We start from the raw sequence: 21,803 nt of genomic DNA, 5'->3' as shown, positions 1-21,803 counted from the left end.
CAATCTATGGTATACTTGCCACTGTGGGCTGTGTGCATCACTGAAAGCTCTAAAAGGTTCACCATCACTGGGTTAGAGGATCTACAGCCAATCCTATTTTATAGACAGAAACTTTCAGGGAAAAGGAAACATGTGAATCATCTATCAAGTCATATATAACACCCATCTCATCGATACAACACAGTCCTTGAAAGATAAATGTCTTTCATTTGACTGTAAAAATGGCTTCTACTGATAGCTTCAACCCACAGCAAGGCTAAGAAAAACCAGTTTCACCAATTCTCATGATTCTGGAGAGAAAGGCAAAGTGACAAGAATTCTGTCTGTCAACAAAGGGAGTCAAGGAGGAGTGGCTAAATCACCCTTACCTAACTCTCCTGTTGCGAGCTCATCATAGAAAATATCAATCTCATTTAGAGAGCTACTCCTAAGAAGCAAGGATTATGTTCCTATCACCCAGTAACACATCTCAGTTACAGATTTTCTCTGTAAGTGCAATAAAATCCATATGCCACAGCACCCCCTAGAAACCCCCAGGACTGACAGCCAAGGGCGACTTACCATATTTGGCACATTGGTGACTGAAGTATTCTTGATGTCAGTAGGGAAGGTAGGCAAACTGTTGACCATGCTCTGTTTGCTGGATAACTGGGGGTTTACCCCACCGGCTCCCATTTGCTGCCCTCCAGTTTGATTAAAGGGCTGCCCAAATGGACTCGTGTTACCAGTCATTCCCATCTGAAATAAAAAGAAAGATCAGCATCACAAGGTGATCATACACAAAAGAAAGGGCTTCAGAAAAGCTCACTTAAAAGAATTAAGATGTGCCATGTACATGAACCAACTCCCCACGGTAACTGTGATGATTATGTACTGCAAATACGTACTGGAAAAAAAAAAACTCACTTGACCCAATGTGGGAAAAATTGTTATTTCCTGTAAAGCCCTCATTTCAATTATAAATTAAAGGCTTACTATCTGAGTTCACAGTCAGAATTATGAACAGAGCAAGTTGCTCAAAAGGCTACAGGCAGAAGGCTAGAAAGCTACTCTAAACTGCTACACCTAAGGCCCTATCCTAAACATACCCCACAAAAGGCAGGACTTTTCTCTCCTCCCCTTCAACTGTGATACCTGTCCCCATCCCAGGCCCTCCTACGTAGATAAGGGCCTTCAGAATCAAGGATCATGGGCAGTTCCTTCAGTTCAATCCTTAATTATTCTGTATTTCATTTCTTTCAGGTTCTCCCCATCATATTTGAACTAAGTTTTCATTAGTTCAAAATGCACAGTAGAAACATAGGCAACGAAATTATATAATTTCTGAGATTTGCTTTAAAACGGTCTAGTGAGCAGGCAGTGATGGCAAGAGGGGTATAAGTTAAAGGCACCCACAGCATGCTAACTGCTAATCTGATGTCAGTAAGGAAGCTGGGTCGTGTCACTCCATCTAATATTACACATGTTGGGGATTTCCCTTTTAAAAAGTTGAAAAAGGGCCAGGGATTTAGCTCAGTGGTGCTGCCGCCTGCCTTGCAAATGCAAGATACCAAGTTCGATCCCTGGTACCAAAAAACAAAAAGCTTAAAAAAATTAACATGACCCTGGACATAGTGGGCTATGCCTACAATGCCATCTACTTGAAAGCAGCCTGAGCAACTCAGCAAGATGTCTCAAAAAAAAAAAAGAAAAGAAAAAGAAAAAAATGTTGAACATGGTGATACACACCTATAATGCAAGCACTGTGTGAAGCTGAGGAAAAAGGTTGAGCCCAGCCTGAGCAATTCAGAGTCTTTGTCTCAAAAAAATAAAAAGAGCTGGGGATGTAGCACAGAGGTCCTGGTTGGAGGGGTATCAAACATACAGTAGATAAAAGCAAGATGGGGAAGGGAGTATCCTCAGCTATGCGGCTAGGAGGCCAGCCACAGACCCAGGCCAGTTTCCATAGGCCTTCAAGGTCCCAACCTCCTCAAGGACACGTGGGAATCCCAAACACAATACTGCGATGCTTACCTGTTCCCCTGGTGAGGAACAAAAACAAAAACTAGGCACCAAGAAAATGGATGCTCAGGTTGCCTACCCTTGCTTTTTAACAAAGTTGGAATATTCCACCTGCTGTCTAATATTGATTCTACTTTTTGGTATCTTGGTCTGTTTGATGTTTGGATTGAGAAGACATGTTCTATACTGGGAAGATTTCCAGGAGTGAGTTGCCATTTAAGAAATCAATACCAGACATAGTAGTACATGCCTATAATCCTAGCTACTTGAAGACTGAGGCAGGATTCTAAGGCCAACCTGGGCAACTCAGCAAGACCTTGCCTCAAAATGAAAATTAAAAAGGGCCAGGGATGCAGCTCAGTAGTAAAGTGCTTGCCTAGGATGTGCAGGGCTCTGGATTCAGTCCCCAACACTACTGGCATAGAAAAAAAAATCACTATCAGCCCCAGCTGGTAAATGTCAACACCAGTGCATCCACTCTGGGTAACTTTATACCCCTTCTGTGGGACTTTTTATCTTCTCTTTATCTTTTGCAAGGTGAGCAGCTTGAAGGAGATGGATCACATGATTTCTTTTAGCTCTAAAAATCTAAGCTAGACACAAAAAGCATTCATAACACAACTAATTCCATCTCACACTTTTGTGCTGAAATGCCCCATATAAAATCATAAAAGAAGTGTAGCCAAAAAGACTTTGCTATGTACATTCACTTATACAGGTGGTTTCCTTCCCCATGCCGCCCTCACAGCTGACCTTCCTCACCTTTCTGAAAAGTGGACCCATTCTAGCTGCCATTTTTGCCCTATATAAGTCAACTGAAACACAAAGTCCACCAATGAAGCTCAGCCTTGAGTTCAGGAGATTTAAGGTGAAATTCTAGCTGAGTGAACGTACAAAGGGGAACTCCTGATTTTCAACTAGGTTTCCTCAATTGTAATTGGAAACTCAGAAGACCTGAAGCAGGAATATGTATTTTTAGAAAGTACTAAATTAATCCCATATAGCAACTACTACTTTCAGAATTTCTGTATATTACATACAATCAAACTGCTGAAGAAACACTGCTTAAAGTCCCCCAATTTAAAAACCAACAAAAATCATACAGTTACAAATTCCAATTTCTAAGTGTCTCAACTTTGGACCAAATACACATTCATTCACCCTTGACACCCTGTCAACCAGTATCTACCAAGTGCTTGCTTTGAGCAGACACAAGTTCTGAGTATGTGTAGATGCTTCCTTGAGCTTGCTTGTTCTTGACAAATAAGAAAAATCAATGTCCATGATTAGTTAGCTTCAAAGTGGATGGCTGCAAGTAGTATCAGGAAGGGCCCAGGAACTATCCTATTCACACCAAGTGCCTCTTCAGTGAAGAAAGAGAAACAAATATAAAGAGGCCAAAAGCTTCAAAGAGGGCCCATGGTTCTTAAAGTTCAGACTTGTTTTACAAAAATCTATTTCTAAAACTTTGCAAAAGTGAAAATGAGGTGGGTGTATCTGGTCATTGGGGAGTAAAACTTGCCTGGTCAGACTCAGGTGCTTTCTAACTGGTTCATTTCAATGAGTAATAACTATATGTTGATAGATGCCGGCAAGAAATTTCTTTGTGCCTTTTCTCCTTGGCCATGGGACAAGATGGACCATTTTTTTGTTTGTTTTTTCGTTCTGTTTGGTATGGGGGAATCGAACTTGGGTCCTTGAGCTTGTGAGGCAGGCAGTGGAACCACTGAGCTAAATCCCCTGCCCAAGATGGACCATTTTAACATGATTTTGATTCTCAAAAGGTAATAACCATGGCAAAGTCTAAGGTCACAGACAGCATGTAAGGAATATCCAGCCCACAGGGGTCTACACTTTTTGAAAAATGGTGATGGTGGGTAGAATCTCATACCAAGCCTATGACAAAAACATACCCAGGCTACTGTGGGAAGTCAGAGCTCTGGCCCCAGACCCAGCTATAGCGTCTTCTTAGCCAGCTGAAAGCTAGTTAACAGTAAAGCCAAAGAGGCCAGACAGTCCTTTGAAAGGCTACTACCTTCAACTCTAGGGAGGTTAACTGCCATCCCAAACCATCTCCTGGCACAGCGAGGTAGAGCTCAAGGGCCACACTCCAATTTTCTGCTATAGATTTAGGAAGTGGCCATTTGCTTCTAGCAATTCTAAATTTCTGAATTCTTATTCTGTATCTGTTCTCCACTAACCAAACTGAACATTGGTGACCTCCAGTTCTAGCTGAATATACTTTTTTTGGGGTCAGTACTAGGGACTGAGCCCAGGTATGAGCATGCCAGTCAAGTATTCTATCAATGAGCTACATCCCTAGTCTACAACAGTTTTTTTTTTTTTAAGCACCAATACTCAAAATGAAGTAGTAAAATGAAGTAGTCAAATTTCAATCAATAAAAACTTGCTCAGTTCTTTTTAATTTCCCATTACCAAATAATAATTTAGTAAATTTGCCTTTATTTTCAACTGAAGTTTATCATGATTTGGTTTAAGGATGCTATAGAGAATCTCCAAGGTAATCTTTCCAATAAAATTTAAAAAGCTGACCAGAACAAAAACAGCAACTATATAAAAACAAACAAACAAACAAACAAACAACAACAACAAAACAGCAACTGTTCAATAATGGTGAAATTTATACATGAGGGGACGGGGATTTGGCTCAGTGGCACCACGCCTGCCACGCAAGCTAAAGGTCCTGAGTTCGATCTCCAGTATTAAAAAAAAAAAAAAATACATGAACTAATTAAAACCTATAGAATGCTTAATCCTGCCCTCATCCTCTGAGAGCCCATACATGTTAAAATGTGCTTTTTACTCTCCCCTTCCAAACAGAACTCTTCCAGTACCAGTACTCTTCATTTAACAACTTACCTGTTTAGTATCTGTTCCTGCTGCTCAGACTTATGACCCATCTTTTTTTGTGTGTGTACAGTTCTGTAATCTTGCATATACCTTGCTTATACAGTATTGTTATTTTTGCTGGCTGTACTGTGAAGTATAGTTGTAGTAGTTTTATGGTCTGTGATACATTACATTACAGTATAACATGTAAGAGCTATGCAAATAAAAGTAAAGTCATCAAGTTGGAGTTTGCTTTGACCCCTTTTTTATCCTGAGTATTGTAAGTACACACTATTTACAATTCCTCATTTAGCAACCAATTCACTTAATGACCTAGTTGACTTAGTCACAGGGGTGGAACTCAATTTTTAAATGAGGAATGACTGTATTTAATCTAAGTTCAATCTCAGAAAATAGCAAAGTTAACTATTCTAAGAACTTTAAAAAAAAAAAAGGGACAAGCTTTCCCATAATGAAATCCATTAAATAATGCCTTACTACTCTACAAAATTTTCCCGTGAAAAAGCAGTGTGACCAACTGTATCAGCCAGTTGTTCAAAGCCTGCTTAGGTGCTGCATCTCTTTTCACTGAGAGAATAAAAGCATGTAAACTGCAGTCCCTGTGTGTCAGGAAAGAACACTAGAAAAGGAGAAAAATACTAGGGCCAGATCTGGGCCTATCCATCCACAAAGAAGAGTGTTCTCTGTGGCAGAAACCTCTCATTTTGGTGGGAAGGCCCCAGCCAGGCCCTAACACAGAGCCTCCAATCTGGGCTCTGATATACTGATCCCTCAGCTTCAGTGGTCACCTCTGGCTGTAAACAGTTTCCTATTTACATTAGAACGTGGGACAAGTGTTCATTTTCAACTTGTACTGCTATCAGTGAAAGAGCAGAAGATCCCCTCTCTCTCTGCTGAACCAGGAGAACAACCTTACTGCTAACCTTTCCCACCTAACTCTCCTGGTCAAGTAAGATCCAGTCTTATTAAAAAGGTAATGAACAGAAACCCAAGAACTATGCGGGGGTTAAGGAGGAATGGCGCTCATACTGAAAAGGAGGTAAGGTGGAAAGAATACAAGCACATCATCCCAGTATAAGTCTCTCCCCAGAACAGGATCTTTAGTAGAGTGAGTCGCATACCCATGCTCACGCTCCTTTATAGGACGAGGAAACAGAAACATCTTCACAGTGAGGCTACACCAATAGTTCCTCTCACATTACAGCAGCCCAGAATCCACTGGAATGAGACAATGGGCAGGGACTACTGCCTAGGTAGCTGATGGGAATGGGAGAGAGTAGTTTGGGTGGTAAAACCTGGGCAAGTTTTTGTGTGATGTGCACTTCTGAGGGAAAAGGAGCATTATTAGATTCTCAAAGGGAATCCAAAGAGGGCTCTAAAAATCTCCTAAAGGTGAAGAACACTGGTATTGGATGTAGCCACTTGGAGATCTTGGCAAATTCATGAAGAAATCAGGTCCTGTCTCCCTAGAAGCAAAAACATTTGAGTGCAAAGAAGGAAAGAGAAGGTTCCTGGATGTGAATGTCGTTTTTTAGGATATCCTCTTAAGTAGACACTGACTTTCTGGAAAAAATTTATAGATCCAGGAGAAATCAAAGACAGAGAGCATCCCAGTTACTGGGTACTCCCAAAGCAGAAGAAAATGACAAAGACTCAAGTGATTTTTGGTTTCTTTTATTAACTTGATTCCCTCATGGATTTACAGAGGTCTAAATAGATCAACTCACTCAATGAGAAGTATAAATTGGAGAAAAATAAATGATCTACCTTTAAAAATCAGGTAAATAAAAAGATGAAGAATATCTATTTCTTGGGAAAGAAAAGTCCCCACAGCATCCACAATGCAGAACAAGCTTGGCCCTGATCTTGAACAAACCCATGTCACACAAGTCTTACAGTATCCTTCCAGAGATACCAACTACTCATGAAAACAACCATGCTATAAATGAACTTCTTTTCATCTCCAGGTGATCACTTGCAACATACTGTACACTCAAGGGAAGGGTCTGACCACAGCTAAATGCTGGACAGAATATGCTATGTGGCCAGCAAGAGGAAGATAGGCAGACACATACTACACACAAGATCTCACTTATGTCTCAGCTGGACCTTAGGGAAAACACTTCCAGGTGGCAGTAAATGCTGAGTATGATGTGGTTTCAATGAACCCACATTGTTTTTTTCAAAAGCTGACTTCAGTTTTCCTTACACCTTGATATACACTTAAAACTACAATACACACAGTGCTTGCGGGAAGTGAGGCTTTGCTGATCAGTAGGCATACAAAAAAAATAAATAAAATACAATCTTCAGCAATAAACTTAGTTAAGGACAATCAGACAAGCAAAAGTACTAACTAAATCACTTCGTAAACAAGGAAAGAATTGTCCAGAAAGCTCAAACAAACCAAATTAGCTCAAGAATTCACTGTGAAGCTCCACATCCTCCACCCAGAGACCCTGCCCTGTACCATGTGGTTTGTCCTCACCCCATTTGAGCGGAGCCATGGTACTACAAGAATATATGAGTACCACCAGAGGAGACATAGGCTTTATCCCTTACCAGGCAAGCTAAGGCCATTTGGACAAAACTAACTCAATACCTTTTTCTAAGAAAAATAAACAAACAAAAAAATTCTATTGGAAAGCAACAACAAGGAGGATTTTATTCAGTGAGGTGGTATATACCTAAATGAACTAAATTACGGCTCTGCTACTTGCTATGTGATCTTGGGCAATTTACTTAAACCTCCTTATGCCTTGCTCTTACCATCTGTAAACAGCACCTTATCTCAGGGCTGTATGAGTCTGAAACAAACTCATATATAAGTTCCCAAAAGAGAAGCTGACAAGCAGAAGTGCTTTGACAGGACCAGGGATGTGACTCAGTAGTGTAGCACCTGCCTGGCAAGCACAAGGTCCTGAGTTCAATTACCATTCCTGGGGAAAAAAAAAAAGTGCTATGAGAGTCTGCTACTTTATGGGGATAATTATTCTGCATCCTTGGGGGATGATCACTTTACGCTAGATATAGCTTCTTTCCTATATATGCCTAAAGTAATAATGAAATACAGGAACATTTTTCAAAGAACATGCAATGCCAGAGAATGGCTCAAACACAGGCTGTAGTGAGAGGTCAGCTGGAGTTACTGGTTATCTGATTGAGGCAGGTTTCAAGAAACACGAAAAATACTGTGACAAAAATCAATCTTATGGGGCTGAGGATTTAGCTCAGTGGTGCTGCCGCCTGCCTTGCAAGTGTAAGGTCCCGAGTTGGAGCCCCAGTTTAAAAAAAAAAAAAAAAAAATCAATCTTATGGGGCTGAGGATTTAGCTCAGTGGTGCTGCCGCCTGCCTTGCAAGTGTAAGGTCCCGAGTTGGAGCCCCAGTTTAAAAAAAAAAAAAAAAAAATCAATCTTATAAGTTTAGAACTTGTAGCAATACTCTGAAGAGATAATTATTTTCAAACTGTCCTAGTGAATGTTTGCATTTTCAAGTTTTCCAGCTTTAAAAACAATGAACTCAATGTTCATTTCAAACTTAAAACAATATAAGCAATATGATCAAAATATCCTAAACTAAATTGCCTGGGCTGAAATTTAAGCCAATTATAGATGAATATAACATGAATGAACATGATGAACAAAACACTCTTATGAAAAAAAAAATCCATATGCCTCCCTCTCATAAGTGACCAGTCCACTGGATTTGTTTCAGTCTGACCTCCACAAGATGGAACACACTTAAAACCATAAATTCATATAAGGTGTATAAAAACAACACAATTCAATATGCAAGGAGCAAAAACGTGTAAATAATTTAAGGGGCAAAAATACCCATCCTTTTTAGTGGTATAAAGAACTACAACTAACCCAGGCTACAGTCAGATCATTTGTAAAGCCAAAAGCATTTTCACTTGGCAACCTACCATGTTGAAAGAAAGCCAAGAAAAGCAGTTTTCGTGGAAAGATGTGGCATTGTCTGCTATTATTTGCTTGCACCTATCAGTTCCAGTATCTGAACTTGGCGACAGAGAATAAGGGAAATATACCACTGCTGATAATGCTATAGGTAGCAATGGCCAACCAAAGCACACCTAGGGTACAGACCTGGGCAAGAGTACTTGGGCAGGTGAGCAGCCCACCTCCCACTTGCTCAACTCTTTTAGTCACCAGCTTGGAGGAAACTCAAGAAAATGTGCAGCCCTGGATCTGAACACTGACCATGGACAGATAAAGTCTAACTGGAAGGTGAAAAAAAAAAGTATTCGCCAACTCTTATTTAATGTGTGTCACTTGGATGAAGTATCTTCTTTAAAGAAGCTGTGATTTAAAGAAATAACTTAAAGATTGTGACTTACAGAAATGGAAATTCAGGCCTAAGTCTAGAACCTTCTGACAATGAAGCCAGTACCCTATTACCACTGGTATACCTCAGCAGCTGCAGCCTTTAGGGATATCAACTCTCTAGGGTCTGCATTAACTCAAGCAAAAATACTGGGCAAAGAGCAGAGGGGAAACTGCTTCCAATCTTGCTTCTGATGGACCCTATGAAGAGGCCAACTCTCCTGCTCTTCTGAGCCTTAGTTTTCTTCATGTGTAAAAAAGGAGCACTGAGATAATCACTAGGTAGCCTTTGAAGTTCCTTCTGATGATAGAATTCTGACAACTTCTCTGGTTTCGATCAGCATTTGATTCACATGAGGTCTGGACACCTGAGAGACACAGCTACTCATAGTGAGTGACAAATCAAGACCCTAAATCTGTGTAGCTCCGAAAGACCTCAAAACAGCAATGTTCCCTATGGGGCACTAGTGGGGGGCCATCAACCTTTTCAGAAAACCAAGGGTTTCATGGGGCATGCTGCTATTCACACAGAACAGGGACCAGTTTTCAACAGCTCCACACTCCTGACCAGAATACTTACAAAAAGCAGAGGTAATCCAAGAAAAAATAATCCAAAAATGTGATAAAATTTAAAAGCATTATTTTTCCCTAATTCCTTCAAATCTAACATGTTTTTTGGTAGAAGAGCACCTTCTTTAAGATTGAGTACTCCTGGGCTGGAGATTTAGCACAATGGTTCTGCCTCCAGCTTCGCAAGCACAATGTCCCAAGTTCGATCCCTAGTACTCCCCGCACCAAAAAAAGACTGAGTACTCCTTTCCAGCCCAGCCAGGCCCAGCTGACAGTGGCAATGCAGAAGGAAAGAGGAGGAGATAAAAAGACAAGAAGAAAGGGAAGAGGTGAGAAAAAATCATTTTATTCTATAAACAGCAACTCTAAAAAGATAGTTTACACTAGAGCCCAGCTATAGCACAATGGAACAGAGATGAGGATTTTTCATGTCACTAGATGAACTAATAAGCATGCAACCAAAACCTCTGCATAAAGAGCTCTTGTCAAGCAGAGAAGCACCTTCCTCCATGGGTTGGCAATCCACTCACTGACAAAAGTGGCAGAAAGACCACACAGAGGGTGGCCATAAAGGAACAAGACGAGAGGTACAGGTATTACAAGAATTTAGAGCAAGAAGATAGGAACCTGAAAGAAAGCATGAAGGAAGAGAGCCACAGCAGAAAGAAAATTGGAGAATGGTGTGCCTCCTCTACACTAGGCAGGAAACCAGATAAGAACCAGTTCTTTTTTTTGTAGTTGAGAATGACCTGGAACTCACTATGTAACCCAGGCTGGTCTCAAACTCACAGCAATCCTCCTGTCTCAGCCTCCCGAGTGCTGGGATTAAAGACGTGTGCCACCATGCCCAGCCAGAACTAGTTCTTGACACAGGCTGACAGCTTTAAATTACCACAGAAGCAGGAACAAGAGCACTTTTGGTGAGGGCAGAAGGTGGCTATGGGGACATCCACTGCCAACTCAGGTTCTATGCCACTTTCTTCTGCTGAGTCTCCTGGTCCTAGTAGTAAGAAGACTAAAGTAGGGGCTGGGACTTTATCTCAGTGACACTGTGACTACTTTGCCAGCTGAAGGTCCTGAGTTAAATCCCTGGTATGAGAGGCGGGGGCGCACACACATACACACACACAAAAGACCACTAAAGTAGATGAAGACAGGCCTTGCACATGAAATACTATAGCTGGAGGTATATGGTGTAGTCAAAGAAATATCATTTAAAAACATATGTGGCTCTATGTGAAAGATCCTATCAAACTATAGCCAGCACAGGAAAATGGTCTTAAATTGGTCTACCTGGTTGGTGTTATTGGTGAAGAGAGACTGAGGAAGCCCTGGTTCACACAGAGAATGCATGAAAGATGTTAGGAAGAATGAAGGGTACCAAATCAATGTAAAGGTTGGTGGAGCAGGTCAAACAGCTCCACCTCCAGGACAATAAAATGTCACTCTCGCTACTGGCAAGAAAAAGATCCTTGAAGTAAAAAAAAAAGAGGAATACCCCAAATGTAAAATGCAACCATGTGCATGCACAGACATGTGTGCGCACACACATGGAGCAAAGAGAAAGCACTGGTATTTAACAGTAACTACCATGGAGGGCTCTTTTTTATATACTATCTGTATTAGTCAAAGTGTTTGCACAAAGCATTATTTTATCATGAGGAGGAAAAACTGCTTTTAAAAATCGTTCTCTACTCAAATATCCATATTGTCCTCAGTGACAAGATAACCCATTATTTGGCTGCAGAGTTATTCTTCAAATGTTAATTGAAGCTGTCATCAGACACCAAATACTAGGTAGACTGAACTGATTATGACAGTCAGGGATCACTCCTGGGTGGTAATTTAAATCAAACCACCCTGGTTATAACATGGTTATAAACTGTCACACTTTGCTCTAGTGTATTATACATGTGACCAGAAAAAAAATCTAAATGAATGAAATTCAAGTCACTACTATCAAACATCTACCACCAATCTTGGCAGAGAAAGCCACTGGGAGGCAGGAAAACAGAAACAAGTACAATCAGGGAACAAAAAGCTGCTACTTTAACTGCATAAGTATACTGCCTCAGTAGTCTCATGGATGGTTCTTCCTACAACAAAGGTATGTGCTCTCTGAACTCTGGTTCAAATTCAGGCAGCCACAGATACGGCTTCATCAGAATCTACCTGGTACCTGAGCGAGAGACTGGATCAAACTTTGCCTAAAAATGTTCAGTTCTCCAGTTTAGACGGTGAGGCAGTTATAATTGGAAAGTACTGAGAGAAGGCACAGACCCTTCTGGCCAAGGACGCTATGTGACAGCTGTCTTCATGACCATGGAAAATGAAAAGGCTGAGGCAACACACACATTTATCAACCAGAAAAGCATCTATTATGTATCTTCCTGGAGGAAGGTACTATGTGGTAGGGTGGGCAAACACACAAGGGTCAAGTTCTCCCAAATCCAAGGTAAAAGACATGAGCTACAAGGAAACCAGATGTGTGCTTATCAACAGATGGCACCACACTGACTGTGGAATGGATCTCAAGAGGGGAGGAGGGGTCCCAGCCCAGAAGGCTGACATGTGGATCAAAAAGTCACTCTGAGACTTGAAGGGCAGGCTACATAACAAAAACATTCAACTGCCACTGCAGCTGCTCTGCATCACCAGCGTGAATGAAAACATGGCGGCAAGACACCTAAAGAAGCCTGGATATCCCTCATTTTTGTAGTTCTAAAGGCTACCTATACTTGATTTAAATGTCTACAACAATGTCACAAGAGCAGCCATCTGGCAAGGGAGTAACTGACAGATCTAAAGTATTTAATTAAGTAAAGTGGGCATTGGGACTGAAAGGAGGAGTAAGCCAGTTAACACTGTTGGCTAGTATTGAAAGATAAGCACTGTCTCAGAAAAGCATCACCCACAACATCAACAAACAGAAGAAAAGATGCTGAGTTCTCGCTCATCAAATCCTGAGGACTCCAAGAGTCAGAGCCTCTCAAATCCTGGCCATTCAATTTGGGTCAGTGAGCCTACAGTGGCAGCAACAGCACATTGAGGCTGAGCCATATCCCCGACAACCAGAGAGCCAGCTGCCAAACAGGAGTAACTGGATCTGGGATGACCCTTGAAGCAGACCTGCCAAGGTTTTAGGGGGCAGGATACATGCTGCAACATCCTCCTGGACTGTCTTTTACCTTTGGGTTCCAAGCCTTGCCTCCCTGAGCCCAATCAGAATACCTGCTTGTAGCCAGCTGGGTGTGGTAGCGCATGCCTGTAATCCCAGCACTCGGGAGGCTGAGGCAGGAGGATCGCTGTGAGTTCGAGACCAGCCTGGGCTACATAGAGAGTTCCAGGTCGGTGGCAACTACATAGTGAGACCTTGTCCCCCCAAAAATAAAGAAAGAATACCTGCTTGTGGCTGAGATTATACAACTCTTTTCACTATTCACATGGGGCCACTGCGAATTCCTGTCACCAACTTCAAAAGGATAGCACACAGGAAAATGCTCTGAAAACCACAAAGTTCTGTACGGTCTTGAGGTAGCTTTAAGATCTCTTTCCAAAAGTAGAGCACAGAAAATCTCTAATATCATGCAGGACTCCAAAATTACTTGACTTTCTAATGTATGAAAACAGACTGGCATACAGCCCAACTGCAACAATTACAAATGTAACTGCAAGACAATTTTTAAAGTACCTACGTCTAGTTAGTTATCTCCTGCCTCATTCTAGGAAGAATTTAAGATGGCTTGTTTTCTACTTCATTCTTCACTACTTAGCAGAAAAACACTAAATGTATAATATGGCTCAGTATTGGCTGTATGCAGATTCCACTCAGATACTAACTACTGAAATCATATTACTTCAGATCATGTGCCACTTTTTTTTTTTTTAAAGACAAGAGTCTCACTATGTAGTTCAGGCTGGTCTTGAATTCACTATGTAGCCCAAGCTGGCCTCAAACTCATGGTGATTCTCCTGCTTTAGCCTCCTGAATACCAGAATGACGGGCATGCACCAAGCCTGGCCAATATATCACTTTTTTAAAAGCTACAAACCAAAGTACCATACTCTTTATCTTAAAATATGTAATAATATTCACAGATGCATATACACAGAAGTATGGCTTTGAAAATTACCACCCACTGATAGATATTTGTACTTCCTGATGAGAAACTATCACTAACATTCAGTTCATGTTTCTGATCAGGTGCTGCTTAGAGCACTCTAAACACCTGTCTCAGAACATTCAGGAAAGGGGATCACTCATATGCCCAATACCAAAAAGAAAGTGGAATTTTTACTCAGGCAGAATGTATATCCTAACAAGGACATCAAAGGTAATCAAAGATGCTTGGACTAAGCCCAGGACAGTCCCATCAGGTGGTACAAGTCACCCTACGAGAGAGTCATGCATGTTCCACCAGTGGCTCAGACCTGCCTGGCAGCAAGACATACAAATTACATCTTGGTTGTGAACGCAAAAAGGAGGTAGAACACGGTTCTCCCCACCCTAAGTGTTCTGCATAGGGGCTCTTCCCAAAGAAGACAGCAGGGAACAGTAATGTGGAGAAAGCTAGCAGACATGACCTCAGCCAGCGATCCACAGCAACAATTACAGTAAGTCATGCTGACAGCGGGTACTTTTGGTAATAAGTAATGAAAACAATATTTGATCTTGACAATTTCCTTAGAAATGTCCACAGCATCAGTCTTAGGAAAAAAATAGACAAATCCCAAAAGAAGGATTTGTTATTGCATCCTAAAATATACCAGAGTGGTTCTCCAAAACCATCAAGGTCACTGAAAACCAAGGAAAGTCTAAGAAAATGTCACAGCCAAGAAAAGTCTAAGGAAACTTAAAAAACTCAATTCAGTGTGGTTGTCCTGGATGGGGCCCTAAAACTGAAAGGACATAAATCAGATTAAAGCATGGACTTGAGCTTATTATCAGGTACTATTAATAATGATTTAATAACTGTGACAAATGTACCACAGTAACATGAGATGTAAACAGGAGAAGTGGAGAAGGAATGGGTGAGGGGAGGAGATGTGAGATCCTCTGCACTGTTTTCCAATTTCTTTATAAATCTAAAACAATTCTAAAGTAATAAAGTTGGGCTGGACGTGGTAGTACATGCCTGTAATCTCAGCACTTGCGAGGCTGAGGCAGGGGGATTGCTGCACGTTGGAGGCCAGTCTGTGCTACATAGTCAGTTCAAAGCCAGCCTAAATTACCCAGTGAGACCCTGACTCCATTAAAAAGAAAAAAAAAAAAAAAAAAAAAAAGCTGGGGCTGGGGATTTAGCTCAGTGGTTTTGCTGCCTACCTCTCAAGTGCAAGGTCCCAAGTTTTGACCCCTGGTAACAAAAAAATTTTTACTGCAGATGAAAAAAACTATGATGAAAATATGATAAATATCAACAGGTACTGGTTTTGACTAACAGACACACAGGTGCTAGTTATTATCCTTTGTTCTTTTGGTGTTTTGGAAATTTTTAAAATAAAAAATTATAAATCAAGCTTTCTGGTACAGTAGTACTAGGAATTGGGCAGGTCCTTGAGAAGGCTAGGCAAGCACTCTACCACTGAGCCACACCTTCCAACCTTTTTATTTTGAGACAGAGTCTTGCTAAGCTTTTCACGGTGGCCTCAAACTTGTGATATTCCTCTTCCCAGCCTCTGGAATAACTGGGATTACAGATGTGCATCACAATGTCTGGCTACACTACACTTTTCTTTGCTACCATAAGTAAAATACTTAAAGAGGCAAAAATCACTTTTTAGAATCACATGTAAGGGAAATTATAACTATGCTGTCTCTCTGCATTTAAGCAAGCACAAATTTTTCTAGACAAAAAAGTCCATTTCATTATGGGTCCGCAAAACCTGCTCAGAGCTGAATAAATACTTCAGCTGGAGAACCAAAGTCTGATCAGGTCACAGGCAAAGCATGGTAGACAGGGATGTGTTCTATGAGGTGTCACCAGTAAAACCTCTTTTTTTTTCCCTTCAGCACTGGGGGATCGAACTCAGAACCTTGCACTTGCAAGGCAGGTGATAAAACCACCAAGCTAAATCCCCGACCCTAGTAAAACCTTTCTTACAATGAAAAAATACTCCTGGGAAATGACTTATGCCTCCAGCTACCTATTTTATATATTTTGTGTAAGGGGGAAACCAGTTCCATATGCAGAAAATAAGGCATACATTTCCCTGTTACATTACAAACAAAATGGTATAGTAGGAAAAAAATACAGGCTTTGGAGTCAGTCATGAGAAGGCTGCTACTTTATATAACATGTATAATTTGAATAATCTGAACAGGCAAGAAACTGGCACAGAAAATTTTATTCTTTATGTAAAACAGATCTTGCACTCACCTTACAGAATTATTAAAACTTCTGGGATACTGCAAGACTATGTTTGCAAAGCACCCAATAACAGAGCGCCAGGAACAATGAGCAGGTCCTTGCATGTTCTTCTTACATAATTAGGAAGAGTATATGCAGTTAATGTTATTCACAGAACTGTGCTGAAATTTTACACTATAGGCAAACACATGTATTTTTAAACGCCAAAAATATTACATGGTAATCAACATAAAAACCCTCAAGTATTTTAGCTGGGTGACAGATGGACAGCAAATTACTGTCTACAATAGTGTAACTCTTTCCAAATTATAGCAAAAACATTTTGGAAATGCCAGTCCTTGAAGTTACGCTTTAGACCCATTTACATTAAGAATGTTAGCACCGTACTTTCTAGTTTTATACACTGAACCTATTTCGTGAACAATTCAGGAAGTAACAGAAGAAATTTTTAATATGAAGTATACAATCACCATGAGTTACCATTACTTACTATAATGTACATTCAACCGCCCCCACCCAAAAAAGAGTTCCAGGCCAGGGCTTTAGCTTAGTGGTTCTGCCACCTGACTCACAAATGCAAGGTCCCAAGTCTGATCCCTAGTACCAAAAAAACAAAAAGACAAAACAAACAAACAAACAGAGCACCCCTTCCACCCCCGAGAATCTACATACCACAATCACATAGCAAGTAACCACCTCCAACTTGTCTGACCAGTCTCCAGGTGTGTGATTACTGAAAAACTCTTAGCTGAAGAAATTCTGGAGATGCCACAATGCTGGAGAAAGAACCTATGATCAGCTGGAGTTTTGAGGCCTTGCTTATCACCCCAGAAATTGAGCAAAGACCCCCAAAGAGCATGTCTAAATAGGAGCATTCCTCAAAGTCCAATGTACAAAAGTTTAAAACAGCCTTGATAGGATAAAACTGATCTGTAAAGAACACGAAACTCATTCTAAAGAAGACAACAACCCTACTGAACAATGTGTCATCCACAATGCCCCTACTCAAAAATTATGAGACCCACAAAGAGGCAGGAAAACATGACCATACCCAGGAATTTTATATTTAAACAAACTAAAAACTTCAAATAAAACAGAGACTGAGATGATAGATATTATCTTCCAAAACAGTAGGAAAGGTGAGGAAAAAAAAAAAGAACAAAACACAAAAGGGACAAATTGAAAACAAGTAGCAAGATGAGAGATCTAAATCTAGCCATTATCTACAGTAAATGTAAATAAACATTCCAATTAAAAGACTAAGATTATCAGTATAAATTAAAAAGGTCCACTTATATGCCTTTTATAAGAGGCACATTTTATAAAGAAACAGACAAAAGGGTGAAAAAATACACTGTGAACACGAATCATAAGAAATTAAGAGCGGCTATAATATTAAAAAATTAGACGTCAAGACAGAGAATATTAATAAAAAGGAAGGTTCAATTTATCAGGGAACTATAACAACAAAAAATATATGGTCCCCCAAAACCTTAAGCAGTTTGCTGTGAATGTCTGGACGCTAGTGGCCAACACCACTTTGAGCATCTCTTGTAATTACAGAGGACATGGTAACTTGTATTAATCTCAGGATGTCTTAATACATTTAGTATTAAAGTACTTATACAAGTATATTCCTGGGTATGGTCCTTTTCTTTTCTGATGTACACATTTTTTGACAGACTCTGTATACATTCACCTAATAAGAGATTCTCAACACATGAAACAAGCAGACTTTGATCAAAAGAATGGACAAATCTACAATTACAGATCAATTAACCTTCCTCTCTCAGTAACTAATAGGATAGAAAAAAAAAGACAGTGCAAACACATCAATTTATTTTGACACTAATGAAATGCCACACCCTACCACTATAGGATTCAGTCTTTTGAAGCACACACAAAGCATTCATTAACAAATATTAGGGCTGGGGATTTAGTTCAGTGATTCCACAGCCTGCCTCACAAGCACAAAGGACCGGAGTTCCATCCCCAGCACCAAAAAAATAAATAAATAAATTTTTTTAAAAATCAAGAAATATTATATGCTGGTCCTTAAAATAAGTCTCAATTAATTTCAAAGTATAAAAATAGTACAGAGAATGTTTTCTGAGTAGAATGGAATTAGAAATCAATAACAAAATATTATCTGCAAAATTTTCAAATATTTGACTTATTAAGTAACAGTTCAACACAATCTATCCAGGCGTGGTGGTGCACGCCTGTAATCCCAGCACTTGGGGGACTGAGGTAGGAGGATTGCTGTGAGTTCAAGACCAGCCTGGGCTACATAGTAAGTTCCAGGTCAGTCTCAACTACACAGTGAGACCCTGTCTCAAAAAGCCCCCCCCCCACAAAAAAAAGCAAAAACAAAAAAAACCACAATCCAGGGGTCAAAGAAGAAATCACAAGTGAAATATAAAACCATCTTGAGCTAAATGATAATAAAATTAATGGGACATAATTATAGAAATACTTAGGGAAAATTTTTTTTAAGTTTACTGGTTTACTATTAACAGACTGAAGGACAGACAAGGAAATGGAGACATATTTTAAGGTTTGGGAGAAATTTATTGTTCAAATGTCAATACCAGGAAAATGTAAAGTCAGTATCTAAGCTGCTCTAAGAAGCTAGAAAAAGCATAAAGAACCCAAATAAAGCAGAAGAAAGAAAGAAATAAATTACATAGAAAACAAAACTGGGCATAGTGGCACGCTCCTGTAATTCCAGCACTCTGGAAAGCTGAGGGAGGATCTTAAATTTGAATTAGCCTGGGCAACTTAGCAAGACCCTCTTCTCAATAAAAAATGAAAAAAGGGCTGCAGATGTAGCTCTGAATGAAGGTTCTGGGTTCAATTCCCAGTACTGCTGGGAGAGGGGAGGGGAGGGATATATTGACAAAAATTAAAAAGTTGACAAATCCTACTCTAGACTGCTAGGGGAAGAAAAAAGAGAAAAGCACAGAAGGAAAATGAGCATTACTACATATTTCACATGTACCAGAAGGAATAAAGGAAACATTAAGAACACTTGTCTGGCATGGTGGTGCATGCCAGTAATCCAGCACTTGGGAGGCTCAGGCTGTGCATTTGAAGTCAGCCTAAACTACACAGCAAGACTCTTGCCCGCACCTTAAAGAAATTCTAAACCAAAACACTACCTTCATGCCAAGTCAATTCAAGAACTGGTGAAATGGGTAAACTTCTTGAAAAGCATGAATGACCAAAAGTAACACAAGAAGTAGAAAATATGAATGGCTTATTATCTATTAAAGTAACTAAATCATAATTAAGAAGCTTCCCACAAGGAAAATTCCAGACCCAGGTAGCTTTACCAGTGAATTTTATTAAACACTTAAGAAATAAATAATACTAATTTAGATAAAATCTTTCAGAAAAGAGGGAATAATCCTTACCTAATTTTATGAAGCTAGTATATTGATACCAAAACCAAATAAAAACATTACCAAAAAAATTAAGTACTCACACCTCTCACAAATATAGACATAAATACTGAACATTATTTTAATTAATATCATTCAATAATATATAAAAAGAAAAATATTCCACAATCAAGTGGTCTATCCCCAGGAACCCAAGGTTGGTTTAATATTCAGAAAGATGGAATTCAACATATTAACATAAAGAATTAAAGTAGAAAAAAAAAAGAATGAAGAAAAGCCCTACTGTCAGGAAAAGAAAGAAAAATATGACAAAACTCAGTAACAATTTATGATCAAAAGACTCAACAAAGGAGGAACAGGTGATTTTCTCCACTTGATAAAAGTTACCAAAAAAGCCTACACCTAACATATTTAAAAGCTTTCTTTTTAAAATTAAAAATACAAGGAATGTACTCTCATTGCTTTTTTTAGGTACTATACTGTTCTAGGTAAAGCAATAAAGCCAGAAAATTAAATAAAATGTATATAAACTAATAGAATTGGTAAGTGAGCCCATCAAAGTCATAAGACATACCAATAATATAGAATCATCCATTACAGGGCCACAGATTTAGCTCAGTGGTGCCACTGCCTGCCTCGCATGTGCAAGGTCCTAAATTTAATCCCTGGCACCAAAGAAAAAAGAATCATCCATTAAATTTCCCTATATTAGATACAAATAAATCAAATAATGATTCAGAATCTAGAAACTAAATGGAAATGAAAAAAGTCCTCATTTTAATATTTACTGTAAAACTAAAGCACATTAATGCAAGAAATAAGCTGGGCTTCACTGAAATTAAAAACATCTGAGCTGTGGCATGTGCATTGAATCGCAGCAGTGAAGGCAGAGGAAGAAGGATCACAGTTGAGTTTGAAGCCAGTCTAGGCAACACAGTATATCCAAGGAGCAAAGCCCTCTCAAAACAAAACAAAACAAAACAAGTAAACTTTTTCCCTTTGAAAGACAATGTCAAGAGAATGAAAAGATAAACCACAAACTGAGAGAAAATGTAAGCAAGAGACATCTCTAACAAAGTTATCTAAAAATATACAAAGAGCTCTTAATACTCAATAATAAACAAGCAATCTGATAAAAAGTGGACCAATGATCTTAAAAGACACCTCACCAAAGAAGATACACAGACAACATATAAGTATATATGGAAAGATGTTTCATATCATCAGGGTAATGTGAAATAAAACATTCAGATACCACTACATATCATTTGAATGACCAAACTCCAGAAAATTGGCAATACCAAAAGAAACAATGTGGAGCTGTTAGTGGGAATGCAAAATGTACAGTCTCTCTGGAAGACAGTTATGCAGTTTCTTATAAAATTACATATACTGTATTACCATATGAATCAGCATTTGTGCACAATGGTATTTATCTAAAGGTACTGAAAACATGTCCACACAAAAACCTTCACATGGACACAGTGACTTTATTTATAACTGCAAAAATTTGGAAGTAGCCAAGATGTCCATTAGTAGGCAAATGGATGTCATAAAAAGACAAAGAAATACCTTAAATTCATAATACTAAAGGAATAAAAATAACCAGAAAAGACTATATACCATATGATTCCAAGAATATGATGTGTGGAAAAGGCAAAACTCTAACCACCACAGTAAATAACTGTTAGGGTTTAGGGAAGGGAAGAAGGAATTAACCAGGGGATCTTTTTTTAGGGCAGTGAAATGATACAGTGAATGATAGTTATGATGGACATATGACATTATAATTTGTCCAAACTCAATGGATGTACACCAAAAGAGAAAACTAAGGTAAACTATGGAAGTTGGATGATTATGATGTGTCAAATGGATTAATCAAATGGAATAAACTGCACCATTCTGGGGGGAAGTGTTGATAAAGGGAAGAATGCATGTGTGTGTGGAGAGGAGGTTATGCAGGCAATCTCTGTACCTTAATTTTACTGGGAAGCTAAAAGTGCACACCTGTAATCCTGACACTCTGGCAGGCTGAGACAGGAAGACTGCAAGTTTCAGTCCAGGCTGGACAAATAAGTGAGACCACGTCTCAAAATTTAAAACAAATTTTAAAGGCCTGACAATGAAGCCCAGTGTGAAGGCCCTGGGTTCAATCCCCAGCACCACATCCACAGGTCTGGTCTTTACTGTCCTTCCTGTTTTCTTTCCTTTCCTTTCCTTTTTTTTTTTTTTTTTTTTTTTTTTT

At 39.4% G+C, this 21,803-nt stretch overlaps 1 protein-coding gene across 1 annotated transcript in view; it reads right to left on the bottom strand.

Moving 5' to 3' along the window:
- Crebbp (CREB binding protein) overlaps positions 1 to 21,803 on the bottom strand; it is a 132,875-nt gene that overhangs the window by 75,956 nt on the left and 35,116 nt on the right. Inside the window, exon 3 of the mRNA XM_010644189.3 lies at positions 562 to 738. Coding sequence (XP_010642491.1) covers positions 562 to 738 — 177 coding nt within the window. The remainder of the gene's footprint in view (positions 1 to 561; positions 739 to 21,803) is intronic.

The sequence above is a fragment of the Fukomys damarensis genome, unplaced genomic scaffold, assembly GCF_012274545.1.
Source record: "Fukomys damarensis isolate Sample0158 unplaced genomic scaffold, DMR_v1.0_HiC HiC_scaffold_34, whole genome shotgun sequence".
NCBI lineage: Eukaryota > Metazoa > Chordata > Mammalia > Rodentia > Bathyergidae > Fukomys > Fukomys damarensis.
Note: the sequence above shows the minus strand (reverse complement) of the source record. Positions and strands in the feature narration are given on the sequence as shown.